Source organism: Thamnophis sirtalis, unplaced genomic scaffold, assembly GCF_051295495.1.
Source record: "Thamnophis sirtalis isolate CommonGarterSnake01/CBP01778 unplaced genomic scaffold, rThaSir2_p1.2 scaffold_7, whole genome shotgun sequence".
Lineage (NCBI taxonomy): Eukaryota > Metazoa > Chordata > Lepidosauria > Squamata > Natricidae > Thamnophis > Thamnophis sirtalis.
In genome coordinates this window covers 96,259,412-96,280,642 of record NW_028261387.1, presented here as the reverse complement: position 1 = coordinate 96,280,642, position 21,231 = coordinate 96,259,412, and the positions used below count along the sequence as shown (strand labels likewise).

The 21,231-nt window shown below is 49.8% G+C and overlaps 1 protein-coding gene across 1 annotated transcript in view; it reads left to right on the top strand.

Moving 5' to 3' along the window:
- CTNNBL1 (catenin beta like 1) overlaps positions 1-21,231 on the top strand; it is a 94,995-nt gene that overhangs the window by 17,465 nt on the left and 56,299 nt on the right. The window contains exons 2-7 of the mRNA XM_087720676.1: positions 1,357-1,542; positions 3,466-3,572; positions 5,759-5,900; positions 17,338-17,433; positions 19,799-19,892; positions 20,943-21,034. Coding sequence (XP_087576802.1) covers positions 1,357-1,542; positions 3,466-3,572; positions 5,759-5,900; positions 17,338-17,433; positions 19,799-19,892; positions 20,943-21,034 — 717 coding nt within the window. The remainder of the gene's footprint in view (positions 1-1,356; positions 1,543-3,465; positions 3,573-5,758; positions 5,901-17,337; positions 17,434-19,798; positions 19,893-20,942; positions 21,035-21,231) is intronic.

The following is a 21,231-nucleotide window of genomic DNA, read 5'->3' as shown; positions in this document are numbered from 1 at the left end:
CTGTGCTCCGCTGTTCTGTGTCTCCCCAAACTCTGTGCCCCCCCATCCTCACCAAGCCCTTCATGGGAGCTGTTGTCTCCCTACCTTTTCAATTAAAAAAAAAAACCCAGGACAGGAAGAGAAGCCCCCGCTGGGGGTCTCCCTGGCCCAGAAGCCCCCCCCCCCCCAAAGCCAATCTTTACCACCCTTGAGACACATCTCTAAGGGGCCATTTGAAGCCTGCAAAAGTTTAATTAATAATAATAAGATTTGTGTGCCGCCCACTCCCTTGGGACTTTCCCTCTGCTTTGGGGAGGGGGCACACACGTTCTTTCTGCTGGGACCTCCCCCTCCCCTTAATTGGTGGGGGGAGAAAAGCCAACCACGTTCTCCTGCCTCTGCCCACGTTGGCTGGCAAAACCCTCCACCCCTCCACGAATGAAGGAGACCCTGGATGCTCCCAGGAGGCTCTTTCCGGAAGGAACAGCAGCTGAAGGGACTCCGGGGGGAAGCTGAGAGTAGGGGATGCCCCCCCCTCATCTCACCTGGGGGGACCCTTCTTCTTCTGAGTGGAGTTTTGCTTGTGGGGCTGGGGGCACAGAGGCCTTTTGGGCCTTGGAGGCCAAGTTGCTGCCCTGGCAAAGGAAGGAAGGAAGGAAGGAAGGAAGGAAGGAAGGAAGGAAGGAAGGAAGGAAGGAAGGAAGGAAGGAAGGGGAAAATAGGAAAAAGGAAAAGAGAATGGAAGGAAGGAGAGAGGGAGGGAGGAAAGAAGGAAGAAAGGAAAGGAAAGAGTAAAAGAAAGGAAAAGTAGGAAATAAGGGGAAAAAAGGGAAGGGAAAGGAGGGAGAGAAGTAGGAAGAAAGGAAAAGAGAAAGTTAAAGGAAGGGCAAGGAGGGAGGGAGGAAAGAAAAGAGTAGAAGAGGAAAAGGGAGGAAGGGAAAGAAAGAAGGGAAAGAGAAAGGGAAGGAAGAAAGGGAGGAAGGAAAAGAAAGAAGGGAAAGGGAAGGAAGAAAGGAAAGAAGGAAAAGAAAGAAGGGAAAGAGAAAGGGAGGGAGGGAGGAAGAAAGGAAAAGAAGAAGGGGAAGAAAGAGAAAGGGACTCCCACGTGGGACCTATTGCAGGCAACTCTTTTCCCATCTGGGAGGGGTAGGGTGGCCCCCTGCCCCTCCGGCATTTCCGGCCTCCCCCTGGCACAGATGGGCGGGGCCCCTGGACTCCCCCCCACACCAAGGCAAATCCCCCCTCCCTCCCTCCCTCCCTCTTGCTGCCAGGGGTCCCTCCAGCCCAGCCTTGGCTCCCAGCCCTGGGGCTGCTCTTCCTTGGGGGCACGTGAGGGTCTCACCTTCCTCTGCTGACTGGACGTTTCCTTCTCCCAAGCCCAACAGGGGCACCAAACGGACCCGGGAGGACGAGGACGAGGAGCCGAAGCCGCGGCACAAGCCAGCCGGCGCCCGGGAGCGGGCCCGTTACCGGGAGGAAGAGCCTCCGGCGTCCGAGGACTCCGAGGATGACAAGAAGAAGCTGCTCCACATCTTTGAACGAGGCGAGGAGGAGGAGGAAGAGGTGAGGGTCTCTTCCCGCCCCTCCCTCTTTTTCTTTTGCAAAGTTTTATTTCTCTTTCTCATCTCTACCGTCACAAATAGACATTCTCCTATTAAGATTTATCTTTTAACATTTATCACAATCTTATTTAAAAATGCAATTGGGGTTTCTTTCCTGCCACCCCGCACATCCCTCTTACTTTACAACAACTCTCCTCCTTCTTTCCTCCTCCCAACCTCCCTTCTCCACCTGCTTCTTTCCTCCTTTCCTTCTTCTCTTCCCCTCCCTCTTCCCCACTTCTCCTCTCTCCTTCTTCTCCTCCTTCCTTCCTTCCCTCTCTCCTACTCTAGTAGGTACAGCCCCACTCAGATTGAGTGCATGGTGCGTTGTTTTTAAATTGTTTCTCTTTTTTTCCCCTATTTTTAAATTGTTTTTCTTTTTCTATTTTTAACCCCTTATTTTAATCTTGTTCTGTAAGCCGCCCGGAGTCCTACGGGATCGGGCGGCATATAAATTTATTAAAAGTTAAAGTTAAAAGTTAAAGTCCCTCCTACTAGCCCTCCTTTACTTCCTCTCCTGTTCCCTTCTTTTCCCTCCTCTTCCTCCCTCCTTCCATTGTTGCATTTACTTATTCTCTTCTTCACTCAGGCCCTCCTCTCTCAAAGGCAGTGCTTTGGTGGGGGGGGGGTATCCCCCCACGAACTGCAGAAGATGTGGCTTCTCCTGTATTTGGACAGGAGGAGGAGAAAGTCTTAGCACTGGGATCCCCAACCTTGGCCCCTTGAACATTCGTGGTCTTCAACCTGTGGACTTCAACTCCCAGAATTCCAGTTCTGGGAGTTGAAAGTCCAGAAGTCCTCAAGGGGTCGAGGTTGGAGACCCCTGTCACAGAACATAGAATCCTAAGGCTGGAAGGGGCCTTGGAGGCCTTGTAGTCCAACCCCCTGGCCAAGATGGGAATCTTTATGCCATTCCAAGTGAAGCCTAGGGTCGGCTTTGAGAAATGACACCTTGAGGTGTCATCTGTGCTATCCGATGTTCACACAGGCGTGGGAAACAGGAGCATCTCCCATCACGGTGTTACTTCTCCCAAGGTGACAATTCACAGTATTCACGTTATTGTTGTTCCTTGAAAAAAGAAGCAAAGTTTAATTATTGGTTTGCTTTATTATTTATCAAACGAGTGTATACAACTCCCACGTAAGCGGCTGCAGGTAGCTTCCCTTTGCAAAAAAAAATTAAAAATTAAAAATCCTTTAAAAACACATTACAACCCACCCACCCCCCAAATCTCACCTCCTCCCTGTAGCAGCAACAACACAAATTAGGCAGCAACATTTGCAACGTTTTTAAACGCATAAATAGATAACCTCTCAAGAGCCGAGGTGGTGCAGTGGTTAAATGCAGCACTGCAGGCTACTTCAGCTGACTGCAGTTCTGCAGTTCGGCTGTTCAAATCTCACCGGCTCAGGGTTGACTCAGCCTTCCATCCTTCCGAGGTGGGTGAAATGAGGACCCGGATTGTTGTTGGGGGCGATATGCTGACTCTGTGAACTGCTTAGAGAGGGCTGAAAGCCCTATGAAGCGGTATACAAGTCTAACTGCTATTGCTAGTCCGGTCCGGCATTCTTCTTGCAAAATGAGGGGGCCACTTTTACGATCAATCCGGGTCCTCATTTCACCCACCTCGGAAGGATGGAAGGCCGAGTCAACCTTGAGCCGGTGAGATTTGAACAACCGAACTGCAGAACTAGCAGTCAGCTGAAGTAGCCTGCAGTGCTGCATTTAACCACTGCGCCACCTCGGCTCTAAAGGTGTTGGGCCACCTTTAGTGGGAAGACGGTCCCGATGCCACGGAGGGGGGCCTGTTCAAAGTGGGTCTGTGGGTACCGGTGGGGGGGGGGCTGTGCTCTGTGTCCTTAAACGGGGCCTTTCTTTGGCCAGGAGGAGCCTCTGGACGAAAGCTCCGTGAAGAAGATGATCCTGACCTTTGAGAAGAGGTCTTACAAGAACCAGGAGCTCCGCATCAAATTCCCAGACAACCCAGAGAAGTAAGTTGGGTGGGGTTGGGGGGGGGGTTCCGCCTGTTTTTCTCTAGCTCCGAAAGGCGCCCAGGAGGTGCCTCTTCACCCCATCAGAAGGGAGGTGGAGGTTCTCGGGAAGTCTGGAGAGATTCTCCGTCATCCAAGGTCCCGGTTGTCCCAAAGAGGTTTTTTTGTTTCCAAGAGGAAGGCCACTGGACTTTCTTGTTGTTTCTTTGAAGACGTTTCTCTTCTCATCCGAGAAGCTTCTTCAGCTCTGACCGGACGGAGGGGAAGGGAAGGATTGATACTCCTTGCAGACAAAGCTGGTCATTTGCATCCTTTGAGAGGGTCACTGGGTGGCTCTGGCTGGCTTACGCTTCGAAAATTATAAAGCAATTAAAAAAGATGGAAACGATAGCATCTACAAAGTAAATAATCCTCGGCTTACAACCCCAAGCAGGCCCAAAATTCCTGTTGCTAAGCCAGCATTAGTTAAGAAGTGAATTTTACTTCCTCTTACGACCTTCCGTGACACGGCCGTTAAGTGAATCGCTGCAGTTGTTAAATCAGTAGCACGGTCGTCAAGTGAATCTTACTTCCCCGTCGACTTTGCTTCTTAGGAGATCACATGACCCCCCAGGAAACCGTGACTGTTGTAATTTATGAATCAGTTGCCGAGGGTCCCGATTTTGATTCGGGCAATTCGGGGCTGCTTGTCCCAAAGGGGCTTTTCCAAAAAAAGAAACTAGGAAGTCCAGTTGTCTCCTGAAAAAGCTCCTTTGGGACCACCGTCCCAAATATAAATATAAATATAATAAAATCAAATCAAACCATGACCTGGAGGACGGAGAATCTCGCCAGACTTTTCCAAAAGGCGACTGGACTTTCTTGGGTGTTTTCTCCTCCAGGAAGCTTCTAACTTGGAAGTTCTTGGATGAGAAGTGAAATGTTTTCAAGGGGGGAAGAAAACCCAAGAAAGTCCAGTTTGTTAAAATATTCATGACTGGGAGAGAACATGGGAACAAGCCAATGAATAGGCATAGCAACTAAGTCAGCCAAGGGGAGCTTAAACAGATCCGCGTCTGTGCTGAGAATCGAAACTGAAACTTAAGCAGTCTGCTGCTGTGAGAAGTAAACTTAGGAGGCTGTCTGGGCTCGTCAGCTGAAATGAAGCCAACCGCTTGTGTTTGCCTGTAACTCTCCTGCCTTGTGTTTCCTTAGAAGAACCACCTGTTGGTATTGTACATTTAGTGACGACTTCTTAAACTTCTATTAAAGAAGTTAGTATGTCAGTATGGAATTTATGGTACAAATGGCTAGAGGAGAGATGCAAAGAACAAGAAAGCAATAAAGGGAGGAAAAAAAGATGAAGAGATAATAAAATAAACACAAAACCGCAGAATGAACAAGCGGGGGGAAATTGCAACGGAGACTCTTTATAATACAGTACGGAATAAGAAATATAAGAGAAATATATGTGTGTAGAAGGATATAAGAGGTATTGTATGGAATTAATAGGAGTAGATGAAAGATGTGTAAAAACGGACCTACATATGTGTTGTGACTCAGCAGAAGCTTGCTGTGAGTTGAGTCGGGATGCAGGAATAATGAGCAGCTGTTGCTCGTTAGGGTCGTCTTCTGCAGATAAAAGACGGATGGTGCCATGCCTTAGTTGCAGAAGTCAACGTCGTTCGTGGTTCAGCATGGTTTGTTCGTGAGTTCAGTTTTGTGATTTAAAGAGGCACTTGGATAAGTGGTTTTGCTTTCTGTCAACCTGGTTTGCTGTAAGAGTTTTTGTTTAGCATTTGCTGTGTAACTTTTTGCCAGAGACTTTATCTACGTTTATTTTTGAGTGGGCAGCCAGCTTGAGCCAGGACTGATAAAGACATTCTTTTACAAGCCTTCTCTGACTGTCGTGTGTGTAATAGCGAAGAGAGGGGGGTCAGAACACATATAGATATATAAAGGTATATATGTACAGATAAAAGGAGTATAATGGATATTTAAAGGTGTAGAAATGTTGCAAAGATGCTATGAATGTTTATTAAAGAATAAAAAAAAATAAGTGAATGAATCCAGCTGCATCAGTTATCTGTCTCTGCTTCTGGATTTGAAACTCTGTCAAATCTGCCTGACAAGCAGCCAGATTTGATCTCGGAAGGAGAGAGGGGATCTTTTGCACCCTGCTGAAACTTTTGCCCCCCTCTCCGTAGATTCATGGAATCCGAGCTGGACCTGAACGACATCATCCAGGAGATGCACGTGGTGGCCACCATGCCGGACCTCTACCACCTCCTGGTGGAACTCAACGCCGTGCACTCGCTCCTCGGGCTGCTGGGGCACGACAACACCGATATCCTTCTTGAGGGGCGGGGGGGGGGCGGCAGGGGATCAGCTGTCACTCTTGCGTTCGTTTGGGCTGAGCGATCAGGTCTTGGGCTGGATGGGGTGTCAACCAGCGGCCTCAAAAGGAGGCTCCAGAGCTTCACCTTGGGGGAAACGGAGCCTGCAGCACCGCCAGGTAGAGGCATGTCAATCAGCGCTGCTGATGGGCGTATTGGGTGGGAGGGGAGGGAGGGGAGGGAGGCTGGCTGAGAAACCCTTCCCCCTCACTTCCCTTAGCTCCCTTGGGAAGGTTTTGTCTCCTTCAGTAAATTAGGACTGATGCTTCCTTCCTTCCTTCCTTCCTTCCTTCCTTCCTTCCTTCCTTCCTTCCTTCCTTCTTCTATCTATATCTGTTATCATCTATGTCTGTCTGTCTGTCTGTCTGTCTGTATCTCTACGGTTATCCATTCAATCATCCATCCATCCATCCATCCATCTATCTATCTATCTACCTATCTATCTATCATCTGTTTACCTATATCATTCTCTATCTTTATCTCTATCTTTCTAACTATCATCTGTTAATCTCTGTCTCTATCATTATGTCTTTCATCTGTCTATCTTTTATCTCTACGGTATCTATATCTACCTACCTACCTACTTACCTACCTATCTTTCTACCATCTGTCTATCTAAAGATGCGGAGACTCTAGAAAGAGTGTAGAGAAGAGCAAGAAAGAGGATTAGGGGACTGGAGGCTAAAACATATGAAGAACGGTTGCAGGAACTGGGGATGTCTAGTTTAATGAAGAGAAGGACCAGGGGAGACATGATAGCAGTCTTCCAATATCTCAGGGGCTGCCACAAAGAAGAGGGAGTCAAGCTATTCTCCAAGGCACCTGAGGGTAGAACAAGAAGCAATGGGTGGAAACTAATCAAGGAGAGAAGCAACTTAGAACTGAGGAGAAATTTCCTGACAGTGAGGACAATTAATCAATGGAACAACTCCAAACATTGTGAATTCTCCAACACTGGAGGTCTTTCAGAAGATGTTGGATAGCCATTTGTCTGAAACTGTATAGGGTTTCCTGCCTAGGCAGGGGGTTGGACTAGAAGACCTCCAAGGTTCCTTCCAACTCTGCTATTGTATTATATAGTATTGTATCTACCTGGCTATCTATATTTATATCTATGATTATCTACCTATTCGTCCGTCCGTCTGTCCGTCCATCCATCCATCCATCCATCCATCCATCCATCCATCCATCCATCCATCCATCTATCTATCTATCTATCTATCTATCTATCTCAGGGGTATCCAAACTCGACAACTGTAAGCTATGCTGGTTAGGGAATCCTTTGAGTTGACGTCCACAAGTCTTACCCTATATCCTTACCTATACCGGGATGGCATCTTCAAATGCCAAGGTTAAGCATCCTTGCCCTATACCACTCCGGACAAGTGGCTGCCCAGTCTCTCCTTAGAAGCCCCCAGTGGCGAAGCACCCCCACCTTCTGAAGAGAAGCCATTCCACCGGTTAATTGTTCTCACTGTCAGGAAGTTTCTCCTTCGTCCTAAATGGGTTTGGTAAATGTGAAGAAAGCGTGAGAAAGGATGAATAGAACAGCCGGGAGGCTGGGGAATTCTGGGAGCCAAAGTTCACAGGTCTTACATTTGCCAGGGCTGGAGACCCTGCTCTGTCAGGTTAGCAGGCCGGGGGTCTTTCCTGCACCTGATTCCCAAGAGGGTCACCAGGGCATCCTCCACCTGCCATGTTAGCAGGCCACTGGGAGTTCTTTCTGCCTGTCCTCTTGAGTCGAGCTGGGTTTGCGGAGAAGAGAAGTGAAAAGGCTTTGTGAAAATCGCCTGCACGGCTGCCCTGGACAACTGACAAATCTCCCACACAAACCTTTCCGCCTGATGTCAGCCTGTTGCCTCTCCTAGTTACTGACAAGTAACCGTTGAAAAACTCTGTTTAGAAACGTTATCTTGGCCAGGAAGGAAGACAGGCGAGATGAGAAGGCAGAATAATAACAATAATAATAATAATAAAAAAGATATAAGAACCAGATCTCAGGTGTCCTTTGAGAACAAAAAAGAAAAGGAATTTTTTCCCCTCTCCTGGTTTGGCTTCTTGGAAGATGCTTGCATGGTGTCCCAAGGGGGCTTTCTCTCCCAGCAGTAATTGGACCTGGTTGATTTTTCTTGAAGGTGTGTCATTGCTCATCCAAGAAGCCTTTTCCATTCTAACTTAAGATCTTCCAAGAAAGAAGAAATCAATAAAGTCCAGGTGCTGTCTGGGCAAAAGCACCTTTGGGACAACCCGGAGGTGAGAATTTCCACGGAGTGGCTGCGCAGGGGAAGTTTTTGGCAGGCTGAGCCGTGTGTGCTCACTTTGGGAAAACGCCTGGGCCTGCTGGCAACAAACACGGAAGGGAAGGGAATATAGAAAATGAATGGAATGGAAGAGAATAAAATAGGATAGAAAAGATAGGATAGGACTGTGATGGCGAACCTATGGGGCGCGTGGCAGAGGTGGCACGCAGAGCCCTCTCTGTTGGCATGTGTCACCAGCTGCTTTTCTGGTTTCTGGGGCGCATGCTGGTCTCAGAGTGTGGGGGAGCGCAGGAAACTCAAAAGACTAGCTGGCCAGTGTGCCTGCATGTGCTGGTGTGCACATGCTCCCATGCTCCCTGGCCAGCTGATCTATGGGTTTCTGGCGCTCTGGCCTGCATGAAAACCAGCTGTCTGGTGTGCATGCATGTGCTGGAAATCCAAAGACAGCTGGCCAGCGCATGTGCATTCCAGTTTCGGCACTCGGTGCCAAAAAGATTCGTCATCGCTGGGATTGGATATTGTACACTTTGAATGTACACTAATTGGCATACATTGAAATGAAATTTCGTGGCGTGCAACTCATTGTATTTAAGGCAGCCAGGCTCGGAGGAAGTGGAAACCAAGTGTCGGTCCAGCCTGCCCTCTTGCCTTCCCCATCGCTTCCTCTGGTTGTGAAAGTTGGACCTTAAAAAAAACAAGATAGGAAGATGTTCTGACCCCCCTCGTCCTACACCAAAGCACGCCGAGACAAAGATACTTCAAGGATTTATTAACACACAGACTAGACCTTGGCAGCAATCCAGCACAGTCCAGACGATTGGCAGAAATCCAGCACAGACTAACCTTGGCAGCAATCCAGCCTGCCAAGCTAGCCACGATAGCTTCTCCAGCTCTAGTAAATACGTTGACTCCTGCGACGAGCGTGTGGAACGTCATTCCTTTTATAGTCTTGAGAGGAGCCTAATTACCACCAGCTGAGTGCAGTTATCTCCTGTAACTGCGTAACTGTTCCTTACACCTATTAGCCCTCCGTTGCCGGGCATCCAGGACCAACTCCCTTGTCTCCTCCCCACTGCTCCAATGCATGACGTCAGGATCACACTCCCTTGTCTCCTCCCCACTGGTCCAAGACTCAGGCGCCTCCTGGTGGCCAACCAGCCTCTCTGCGCCCTGCTCGGAGTCGGAACCCTGTCCAGGGTCCTCCACATCCTCCAGAGCCGACTCATAGGGCCCTTCGCCGTCAGAGTCTGGTGGCAGCTCCAACAGCTCCTGCTGGGCCACAACAGGAAGAAAATGGACTGGTTTGAGCTCCGGTGAGCTGGAGAAGGTTCCTGCGTGTTCCCTGGACAGCAGAAGGGACTAGCGAGCACTGGAGCGCATAACACCAGGCGTGTCCCTGGAAGGCAAAACCTCCAAACTGCATCTCACTTATTCTCCCCGTGTCTTGTGGGGGAATTCACTGGAGGAAGCGGTGGTGCTGGGAAGAGTTTGCGGTCAAAGGAAGCCAGGCCATTCAAAGGACAGAGTGGCTGGACACCATCAAAGCTGAGACCGGCCAGAGCAGAGAAGGGCTGAAGGAAGGAGGGGAAGATCGGACTGTTGCAGCAGATTTGAGGTTTGCAATCTACTTACGAAAGACCAGGACTCGAGACCACGAAGGTGCGAGAGAAACAGGTTTATTTGATGCATCGAGTTCAGCGTGTTCACAGACCAAAATCTGAACTTCCTGGGCTCTGCCCAGGATGCTACCTTTATGCCGTGTTCCACACTGTGCCTTCTCAAGTCAAGTCAACATGAGACAAACATGACATTTCGAAAAGGAGAAGTTCACTTTGGAATGTTACAGCGAAGTACATAGGAGAAATACAAAAAAGAGAAGTTCCTATAATGTCTTAAGCTGTCAGCAGTTTTTACCTCTGTTCTATCTCTCACCCACGCCTGGCTTCCTGTGCCCCTCCTTTACAGGCCACACTGTTCAGCCCTATTTTTAATACTTATGAGGAAGTTGGAGAGAAAGTTCACTCCAGCTAAAAGTCAACTTTGGAACTCCAGGGCACTAGAATGAAAAGCCAAGCTAATATGAATTTATAAGGCCCATTCTATTAAGACCACCTAACCTGCCCAGCCACTGGTGGGTTTACCTGTGCACCCCCTCCTGCATCAGGACAAGGGGGAAAGGCCCAGAGAGGCACCAAGAGTCGGACAGGACTGAATAGATAACATCGTCGTCATCATCATTAAGCTGAAACCATCCAGCTGGGCCCCCCAGTTCCGGGAAGGGGGGGTGGGCTTTCATGCCTGCTTTTGTTGGTTGGAGCTTCCACTATGCAATGATGATTTCTGCAAACACCTCCCCTGCTTCTTCAGTTTTAAAAAAAGAACAGCATCAGCATCAGAGCCGAAATAAATCGTATCTAGAAACGTTTCCTCTGCGTAAGCATCTCTGTGGCCTTGGCCCTTCCTCTCCCCGAGGTTTTTCCGAAGGCTCCAGCAGGCTCGGCACTGCCTCATTTGTTAGAAGGTTGACGTGGATGGGGCCGCTCAGGTGGACGGACATAAATGATGGAGGCCTTACTAGTGACAGCCTCGGAAGAGAGAAAAAAAACCACCGGTTCCGTCCCCCCCTCAGCCGCGAGAAGCCGGGGGGACAACGGCCGTTTGTACCCCTTCTTAAGGCCTTGGTGAAGCCACGCGTGGAATATGGCGTTTTGGTGGCATCGATACGAAAAAGACGTGGAGACTCTAGGAAGAGCGCAGAGAAGAGCAGCGGAGATGGTTAAATAAACACCCGGAGAATAAAACGTAACGGAGAACGGCTGCAGGATTTGGGGAGGGCCAGTTTAGTGAAAAGAAGAACTATGGGGGGACATAGCAATAGCAATAGCAGTTAGACTTATATGCCGCTTCATAGGGCTTTCAGCCCTCTCTAAGCGGTTTACAGAGTCAGCATATCGCCCCCAACAACAATCCGGGTCCTCATTTCACCCACCTCGGAAGGATGGAAGGCTGAGTCAACCCTGAGCCGGTGAGATTTGAACAGCCGAACTGCAGAACTGCAGTCAGCTGAAGTAGCCTGCAGTGCTGCATTTAACCACTGCGCCACCTCGGCTCTCTTCCTCCCTTCCTCTTATTCCTTTCTCATTCCCTTCTCATTTCCTCCTTCCCTCCTCCCTCCCTTCCTTTTCTTCTTTCTTTCAGTCTTCCTGTGACTTTGTCTCTCTTTCTCTTTCTCTCCCTCTCTCCCTCTCTCTTCACCCCAACACTTCCACTACACACACAATAGCAATAGCAATAGCAGTTAGACTTATCTACCGCTTCGTAGGGCTTTCAGCCCTCTCTAAGCGGTTTACAGAGTCAGCATATTGCCCCCAACAACAATCCGGGTCCTCATTTCACCCACCTCGGAAGGATGGAAGGCTGAGTCAACCCTGAGCCGGTGAGATTTGAACCGCCGAACTGCAGAACTGCAGTCAGCTGAAGTGGCCTGCAGTGCTGCACCCTAACCACTGCGCCACCTCGGCTCTTGAGAGCAGTTGTACAATATTTGGGGGGCTGCCAAGAAGAGGCAGTCAGCCTATTCTCCAAAGTACAAGAAGTGATGGATGGAAACTAATCAAGGAGAGAAGCAACGTAGAAGTAGGAACAGCTTGCCTCCAGAAGTTGTGGGTGTTCCGTCACTGGGTGAGGTTTTTAAGAAGAGGCTGGGCAGCCACTTGTCTGAAATAATACAGGCTCTCCTACTTGAGCAGGAGGCTGGACTAGAAGACCTCCAAGGTCTCATCTATCTCTAAGTTACAGGAATTGGGTAAGGAAAGGGAGGCAGGGCTAAGGGAGGCATGATGGGAACCTTCCACTCTTTGGAGGGCTGCCACAGAGAAGAAGGAGGGGTCAAGCTATTCTCCAAAACGCCGAAAGGCAGGAGGAGAAGCCATGGGTGGGAACTCATCAAGGAGAGAAGCAACCGAGAACAAAGAGAAATTTCCTGACAGAGAGAACAATCAAATCAGTGGAACAATCTGCATTCAAAAGTTGGGGTGCTCCAACTCCGGAGGCTTCTAAGAGGAGACTGGACACCCAGAGCTGAGGTGGCGCAGTGGTTAAATGCAGCACTGCAGGCTACTTCAGCTGACTGCAGTTCGGCGGTCCAAATCTCACCGGCTCAGGGTTGACTCAGCCTTCCGTCCTTCCGAGGTGGGTGAAATGAGGACCCGGATTGTTGTTGGGGGAGATATGCTGACTCTGTAAACCGCTTAGAGAGGGCTGAGAGCCCTATGAAGCGGTATATAAGTCTAACTGCTATTGCTATTTGTCTGAAATGATATAAGGTCTTCTGCTTGGCCAGGGGGTTGGACTAGAAGACCTCCAAGGTCCCTTCCAGCTCTGTTATTTTGGGCTTCTCAAGCTTTACGTGCCCCCCCACTCCTGCTTGTCGTGCCGGGCTCATCCTGCATCAAAGTGGAATCCTGGCGTGGGCTTGCAGTCCTGGGGGAAGCAGCCTTGGCAGGCAATTGGCAAAATATTGGGAGGCAAAGCCTGAAGCCCTGGCAGAATCCTCTCTTGCAAAGAGAGCTTTGTGCCAGAGCGGCGGCCATGAAGCAGCCAGAGAGAAGGCCTCTCTCCCTCGGGAGCTCGGCATGGGATATTCGCGGGAGCAGAAAATCCCAAAGAGAATAGCAATAGCAATAGCAATAGCAGTTAGACTTATATACCGCTTCATAGGGCTTTCAGCCCTCTCTAAGCGCTTTACAGAGTCAGCATATCGTCCCCAACAACAATCTGGGTCCTCATTTTACCCACCTCGGAAGGATGGAAGGCTGAGTCAACCCTGAGCCGGTGAGATTTGAACAGCCGAACTGCAGAACTGCAGTCGGCTGAAGTAGCCTGCAGTGCTGCATTTAACCACTGCGCCACCTCGGCAAAGCAGCCCCTCCTGGACCAGCGTCTGAGAGCCCCCCCGTGGGTGAAATCTCCATAAATAAAGTCAGTGGGTCGGCAGGCTCATCTGCGGGAGGTGAGCCAAGATGCAGGCAGGAGATAATGCCCCATTGATAGTTTTCAATTAGCAAGGACTGGGAACTTGAGCCCATCCATCAACATCCAGGGCCTTCAGAGGACCTTCCCTCTTGCTGACTCAGCTGGGGAGGGGGGGGGGGCTGAAGTTACGCTGCTATGCCCGACAAGCACCATACAAGGCTGCCATTATCCAGTATCTTAAGACAGTGTTTCTCAACCTTGGCAACTTGAAGATGTCCGGACTTCAACTCCCAGAATTCCCCAGCCAGCATTCGCTGGCTGGGGAATTCTGGGAGTTGAAGTCCGGACATCTTCAAGTTGACAAGGTTGAGAAACACTGTCCTAACCACTGCTGGGGAATTCTGGGAGTTGAAGTCCGGACATCTTCAAGTTGCCAAGGTTGAGAAACACTGTCCTAACCACTGCTGGGGAATTCTGGGAGTTGAAGTCCGGACATCTTCAAGTTGCCAAGGTTGAGAAACACTGTCCTAACCACTGCTGGGGAATTCTGGGAGTTGAAGTCCGGACATCTTCAAGTTGCCAAGGTTGAGGAACACTGTCTTAAGGGGCTGGATGGAAGCCAGTCAAGCAGAGAAACCCCCTGACCGTGAGGACAATTCACCAGTGGAACAGAAGCTGCCTCCAGAAGTTGCGGCTGCTCCGACACTGGAGGCTTTTAAGAAGGGATTGTCTGAAACGGTCTAGGATAGTGTTTCTCAACCGTGGCGACTTTACGTCCAGTGGACTTCAACTCCCAGAATCCCCCTGGCTGGGGGATTCTGGGAGTTGAAGTCCACAGGGCGTAAAGTCGCCAAGGTTGAGAAACACTGGTCTAGAATCTCCTGCTTGAGCAGGGGGTTGGACTAGAAGACCTCCAAGGTCCCTCCCAGCTCAATTCCGAATTGAACAGCCTAATAAAAGAGGAGGGGATGTCCTGGTAGCAGTCTTCCAATATCTCAGGAACTGCCCCGAAGATGAAGGGGGGGTGTGTGTTCCACCTATTCTCCAAAGCACCAGAAGGCTGGACAAGAAGCCACGGGTGGAAACTCATCAAGGAGAGAAGAAGAAAGCTGGAACTAAGGAGAGATTTCCTGACAATAAGGACAATTGCAAGGACTTGTATATCCAGAGGTTGTGGGGGCTCCATCCCTGGAGGTCTTTAAGAAGGGATTGTCTGAAATGGCCTGGGGTCTCCTACTTGAGCAGGGTCTCACATGAGGAGACTTCCAAAGTCCCTGCTGTCCTGTTATTCTGCATCAGGACTAGAAGTGGCAGGATAGCATCCTCCAATATTTGAGGGTCTCCTCACAGAGAACAGGAGGTCAACCTATTCTCCAAAACCCCCGAAGGCAGGACAAGAAGCAATGGGTGGGAACTAATCAAGGAGAGAAGCAACTGAGAACTAAGGAGAAACAATTAATCAGTGGAACAGAAGTTGCCTCCAGAAGTTACAAATGCTTCAACACTGGAGGTTTTCAAAAAGAGATTGGACAGCCAATTGTCTGAAATGGTAGAGGCTTTCCTGCCTGAACAGGGGGTTGGACTAGAAGGCCTCCAAGGTCCCTTCCAACTCTGGCATTCTGTATTCTGATTAAATGACCAGATGCTAATAATGAAGAACGGTTGCAGAAACTAGGGAGGTCTAGTTTAATGAAAAGAAGACCAGTGGTGACATGATAGGAGTCTTCCCGTATTTGAGGGGCTGCCCCAAAGAAAAGGGGGTCAATGTATTCTCCAAAGCACCTGAGAGCAGAACAAGAAGCAATGGGTGGAAACTAATCAAGGAGAGAAGCAACTTAGAACTGAGGAGAAACTTCCTGACAGTGAGAACAAATAATCAATGGTTCCCTCCAGAAGTTGTGAATGCCCCAACACTGGAGGTTTTTAAGAAGATGCTGGATAGCCATTTGTCTGGAATGGCCTAGGGTCTCCTGCTTGAGGAGAGGGTTGGGCTAGAAGACCTCCAAGGCCCCTTCCAGCTCTCTTACTCTGCATTCTCCCTGGATGTTCATTGGTAGCCAAGGAGCCATTCTGGGTCGGTCACCGAAGCTGAGATGGCAAGCGATGAAGCATTTACCTTCCCTTAGCCTAGTTTACCTCCCCAAGCTGAGCGGAGAGCCGCATTTCTGCTTGATCTCAAACCTGCCAAGAAATTTATTCTCTTCCCTCCCCTAGGGCTACCGTTTGAAACACCGAGGATAAATGGTAAGCGAACGATTGCTATTCAGGAAGGGGGGGGGAAAAAAAACCACCACCTTGCATGTCTCACCATTGGCATATCAATTTACAGGACACGCTTAAGAGTTTTTGACATATAGCATCACGCTTCCCCCAGGATATGCTTCTCCCTGGAGTCTTGAACCCACCATTTCTATCTTTAAATCACTCTCCGAAGTGAGAGAGAGGAGGGGAAAAAAACTCTTTCTCTCTTTGTTGCTAAAATTCACTTCTATCGCTGCGTACAACAGGCAAGAAAGAGGATCAAAAGATGAGGAAGCAAATTCAGCTGAGCAGCCGCTTCGCCCAGCCCATCCCTGACGCCTTTCGACATCAAAGTTTGTGAGAGAGGGGCTTGGCAGGTCTTCTGAACCAGACAAGGGGAAGAACAAGCAGGGTTGTTCTGATGCTGGGTGGGCTGATGTGGCTTCAACCATCTCTCCTCTTTTGATTCACTTCCATTTCATTCCTTTTTTTTCTCGTTTGGCGGCGATTTGAGAGCAGATAATTCCGAATTAAGGGACTTAATCGCAAAGGTGCTTTTTTCAGGAAGCAACTGTGGATTTTCTTGCTTTTCCTTTCGAAGACGTTTCGCTTCTAATCCCAGAAGCTTCTTCAGCTCTGACTGGATGGTGGGGAAGGGAAGGATTTATATTATAAATATACCAGCAGACAGCTGGTCATTTGCATCCTTTTAGAGGGTCGTTGAGGCCACGTGGAGGTTTGTCTCTCTAGCCTTCTGCACACCTGTTTGCATGAAAACATCTGCAGAAAACATCCTGCAGCCAAGAAGGCTCCACAACCATTTGCACCACTCAGGAGACTCTGAGGACACAGATGAAACCTCCAAGAGGCCTCGGCGTCCCTCTCAAAGGATGCAAATGACCAGCGATATGCAAGGAATATAAATCATTTTTGGCTTCCAGGGGGCCTTCCGGGCGCAAAATGGGGGTGCCCTGCCCTCCTAAGGCCCTGCCAATTTGCAGAATGCCTGTAACTATTCGATAGTTATTTGTTCTCGTTCTGGTCAAAAGAAGTGGAGTTCTCGCTGATGCTGCCAATTTCTGAGAGTTAAACTGTTCTCTGAGAAGGTGGTGGATTGAGATTGAGATTGAGATGTTTATTTATATGCCGCCCTTTTCCCTGGGGGGACTCAGGGCGGCTTACAACTTGAAAAAAAAGGGGGGGGGAAACAAACATTTAACACGTAGGACAATACGTCATTAAAAAACTCAACATTCATACCATTCGGGTGGGTTACAGTCTTTAGCCCCAGGCCTGACAGGATAGCCAGATTTTGAGGGCTGTGCGGAAGGTCTGGAGGGTGGTGAGGGGAGGGAATCGCCCCCTCCCCAGCTGTTGAACACTTTTGAAAAAACTTCCTGTGCCCCACATTCCTGGACAGCCAGGACTTGGCCTCGCTAGCAACCGAGTCACTGAATCTGGCCTCAGAAGATGGGGGAGGCCAAGAAACGTCTCTAAAAAAATTGGAGGTTGACTTTCAGGTGTTTGATTGACAGATCGATTGGGAAATTGTCTTGATAAGGCCGTTGATTTTAGGTGGCCGACAATAATACGACCAGAATAGGGAAAAGGCTCCCCAGGAGGAATCGGCTCTCACCAACCTTCGGGACATCCGGGTGGGGGCAGAAGCCTGGTGGGGGGTGGGGGGTGTCCTCAGACATGCTTGGAGAAGAGCAGGACAGAGGTCCTCTGGGTCCCTGGGAGAAGTGGGGGGGGTCGCTTGGATTCTTGGAAGAATTGCTAAATTTGGGGAGGCCCCGGGGGTTGTTTTTGGAGGGGGTTGATCCCTGCAGGCGTTTTGGGGAGGGGTCTTGGAGGCTGCCCTGGTTTCCGGGAAGGAGGTTCTGCTTGTTTGCCTTAACCCGAAGCCTACATGTCGCCATTGCGGTGGTGGATCTTCTGCAGGAGCTCACGGACATCGACACCCTGCACGAAAGCGAGGAAGGGGCTGGGGTCCTCATAGACGCCTTGGTAAGTGGCCCCCACGGGGGCATCTCGGGCTGGGCTGGGGCTCGGACCCCTGGAAAGCAAAGCAAGATTCTCGGTGGAGGCCAGGAACCCCTTTGGAAGGAGCCCTGAGCCCTGTGGCTGAGCGCCTCTAGCACTGATGATGTTCCCTAGCTGGGTCATGAAAGGTCTTCCAAACTCAACAACAACGACCCCACAGTTCTCCTCCTATCAGCAAACCCCCCCTCCCTTCTAGCACTGATGATGTTCTCTAGTTGGGTCTTCAAACGTCTCAAGACAACAACCAATCTCAGCACCAAAGTCTCTACTTTCCTCCCACCCCTCCTCCTCCTCCTCCTCCTCTTCATCCTCTTCCTCCTCCTCATTTTCCTCCTCCTCTTTCTTCTCCTCCTCTTCCTTCTCTTCTCCTCTTCCTTTTCCTCTTCCTCCTCCTCTTCCTCCTCCTCCTCTTCTTCCTCTTCCTCTTCCTTTTTCTCGTCTTCCTCTTCCTCCTCCACCTACAGTCAACCCTGAGCCGGTGAGATTTGAACGCTGAACTGCAGATAACAGTCAGCTGAAGTGGCCTGCAGTGCTGCACCCTAACCACTGCGCCACCTCGGCTCTACTCCCCTCCCCCAGCTCTGTTTCTTTGCTTTTTTATTTCTTCAATCAATCAATCAATCGTGAAGACTCTTTCGATCAGCCTGAATCTCTCCTCCCGCTGAGACTCCTCACCCTGGATCGCTTCTCTTCTCTTCCACCTTTCCCATTCTAGGGCTCCCTTTCCCATCAATTTCCAAAAGCCCCCCAAAAATGAAGGGATCTTTTAGACAAGATTCCTGAATTTCCGTCCACCCCCCCACCCCCCGTGCCTCCTTCCGTCTTTTGCCAAGGCTGTGTTCAGTCCCCAGGCGGTGGCATTTCTGCTGGACACCAAAGCTCACGCTGCTTTGTCCCACCAGCCGATGCCGCGGGAAAGCAATCCTTTCTCCGCCATCGCTGTGTGCGGCCAGCAGCCATCCGGCTGACCTTTCCTCGGTGGTCAATAAATTGCTTGCTGGAGGAAGCAGAAAGTGCTTGCTTCCCGCTGGCTCTGCAGATCAAATTCTGCCTATTCCTCAAACCCAAAAGGGGAGCCTTTCCCTCCCTCGGGTTAATTTGCTCTTCTGCCTGATTTGGCCGTCTTAACAATCCTCGCTCCCAATTTATTTATTCATTGGTTAAGTTGGTCCGGCGACCCTTCTCCTCCCGACGGCTCGGAATGGAGAACAGCTACGATTGTTTTTACGCTTGTGTCTTGGTTTTTTAATTTTCATTATTTGTCAGCTGCCCAGGGTGAGTGGGCGGCCATATGAATTTTCTAAATGAATACCGTGTTTTTCGGAGCATAAGACGCACCTTCCCACCCCCCCTAAAAGAACGTGGAAATGTTGGTGCGTCTTATACACCAAATGCAGCCATTTTTGGCCTCCCGAAGTCCCACCCCCCGCATCCCCTTTTTGCAAAAAATGGGTGGAAAATGGGCAGTTTTTCGCAAACATGGAGGTGTTTTTGCCTTCCCCAATCCCCCAGGAACACCCAGGCTTCAGCAGGGCTGGGGGAAGGAAAAACGCCCCCGTTTTTTGTGAAAAACAGCCCATTTTTTTGCAAAAACGGGGGCATTTTTGCCTTCCCCCAGCCCTGCTGAAGCCTGCAGAGTGCTCCTGGGGGATGGAAAAAACTGTTTTTTCTTACTTAACCATTATCTTCTTGAAAAACCCCAGTGATGGAGCACCCACAACTTCTGAAGGAGAGGGGAAGTCATTCCACTGATTAATTGTTCTCATTGTTAGGAAATTCCTCCTTATTTCCAGGTTGAATCTCTCCTTGGTCAGTTTCCATCCATAGTTCCTTCTCTGGCCTTCAGGTGCTTTGGAGAATAGCTTGACCCCATAACTCCTCTCTGTTGCAGCCCCTCAAATATTGGAAGATGCTCTCCTGCCTCCCCTGGTTCTTCTCCTCACTAGACTAGCCAGGCCCAGTTCCTGCAACCATTCATTGTATGTTTTAGCCTCCAGTCCCCTCCTCATCCTGGTTGCTCTTCTCTGCACTCTTTCTAGAGTCTCCACTTTGTTTTTTTATATTGTGGTGACCAAAACTGGATGCAAATATTCCAAGTGTGGCCTTACCACACTTACCAAGGCTTTACAGAGTGGTACTGATTTCTCCTTCCTTCTATGTTGCATCATCTCCCTTTAGTCACCTTCCGCCCTGCCCTCAGCTGCTTTGGAGAACAGGTGGAGCAAGGGAGGGTTGCAGAGCCTATATATGGGTCTTTGGTCGGCCGGCCCTTCTCCCTCTCACACTTGCCCTGACTCTGCCCTTTCTCCCTTCCTCTTCCTCGGCCCAGGTGGACGGGCAGGTGGTAGCGTTGCTGGTGCAGAATCTGGAGCGTCTGGATGAAAGCGTGAAAGAAGAGGCCGACGGCGTTCATAATACTCTGGGTAAGCGGGGTGCCCGTTGGAGGGGTGAAGAGGCCTCTTGCCCTCTAAGCTGGGATCTGCCCCATCCTCCTTCTTGCCTTCCAAGCGCTGGAGGATCTGGCCTGAGGTCCAATGGGGCCCTTTCACACTGGAGGAGGCTGCTGGATTGATGGTAACATGCACACACACTCACCCCTCTGCTCCCCACCTGTCCATCCTTTTGGTTATCATATTGATATATTCTTCCTGTGTTCCGTTGAGTTGTTCATGAATGGACAATATTTATGGACAACTACCTGATAACCTGGTGTTCCCCGGGTATTTATTTATAGGGGGGAAATGTCTGGACCAAACGTAATTTCTAATGTTGTATTTTCCCCCTTACCAGAGGGAGCCCCCTGGTGGAGTACTGGGGAGCCATTACCATGGCAACTCCACTGCGCTGTACAGTAGAAGCCATTTTACGGCACAACAGGCTGTATCTTAACAGAACACACATACCCCCAAGGGGTGTCTTTCCCCCACAATATTTGTTTCCAGAGAGTAAGTCATCTGTGTAACAAGTTTGGTTGAAATTGCTCGAGTTACCCTGGAACATACACATACACAAACACAGCCATAGATATGGATATATAGATATAAGACAAAAAGAGAACCATGGCAACAGGTGTGGAGATAAGTCAGTGAAGATTCTCAGCCTTCCAGTAGAGTTGTCTGGAAGTCCAGTTGCCATAACTCAACCTCCAGACAAGGGTGGGAGAACCAGAGCTTCTGATATGAGGGAGGAACCCCTCTCCAGCCGCCTGGGCCTCTCAAGGCATGTCTTGGCCCTCATGGTCCCAGGCCAGAGGTCCTTGCCTTAGGACGGTCTTTCTCAACCATGGCTGTCTGGGAAATTCTGGGAGTTGAAGTCCACGCTCTTGAAAGTTGCCACGGTTGAGAAACATTGTCTGGGGAACACTGCCGGGTTGGGAAGCCTGCTAAGATATGCCCATGGCTGTGAAATTCAGGACTGATAAGGGTCTTCTCTGCTCTCTCTCTCTCCCCCCCCCCTCTTAATCCTCCCCAAAGCTATCATTGAGAACATGGCAGAGTTTCGGCTGGAGGTGTGCGCAGATGCTGCCCAGCAGGGCCTCATGCAGTGGCTTCTCAAGAGGTTGAAGGTGAGTGTTGTGTTAAAATATTCATGACATGGGAAGAAGGTCAGCCAATGAATAGGCATAGCAACTACGTCAGCCAAGGGGAGCTTAAACAGATCTGAGTCTGTGCAGAGAATCGAAACTGAAACTTCAGCAGTCTGCTGCTCTGAGAAGTAAACTTAGCAGTCTGTCTGGGTTTGTCTGCTGGAATGAAGCCAACT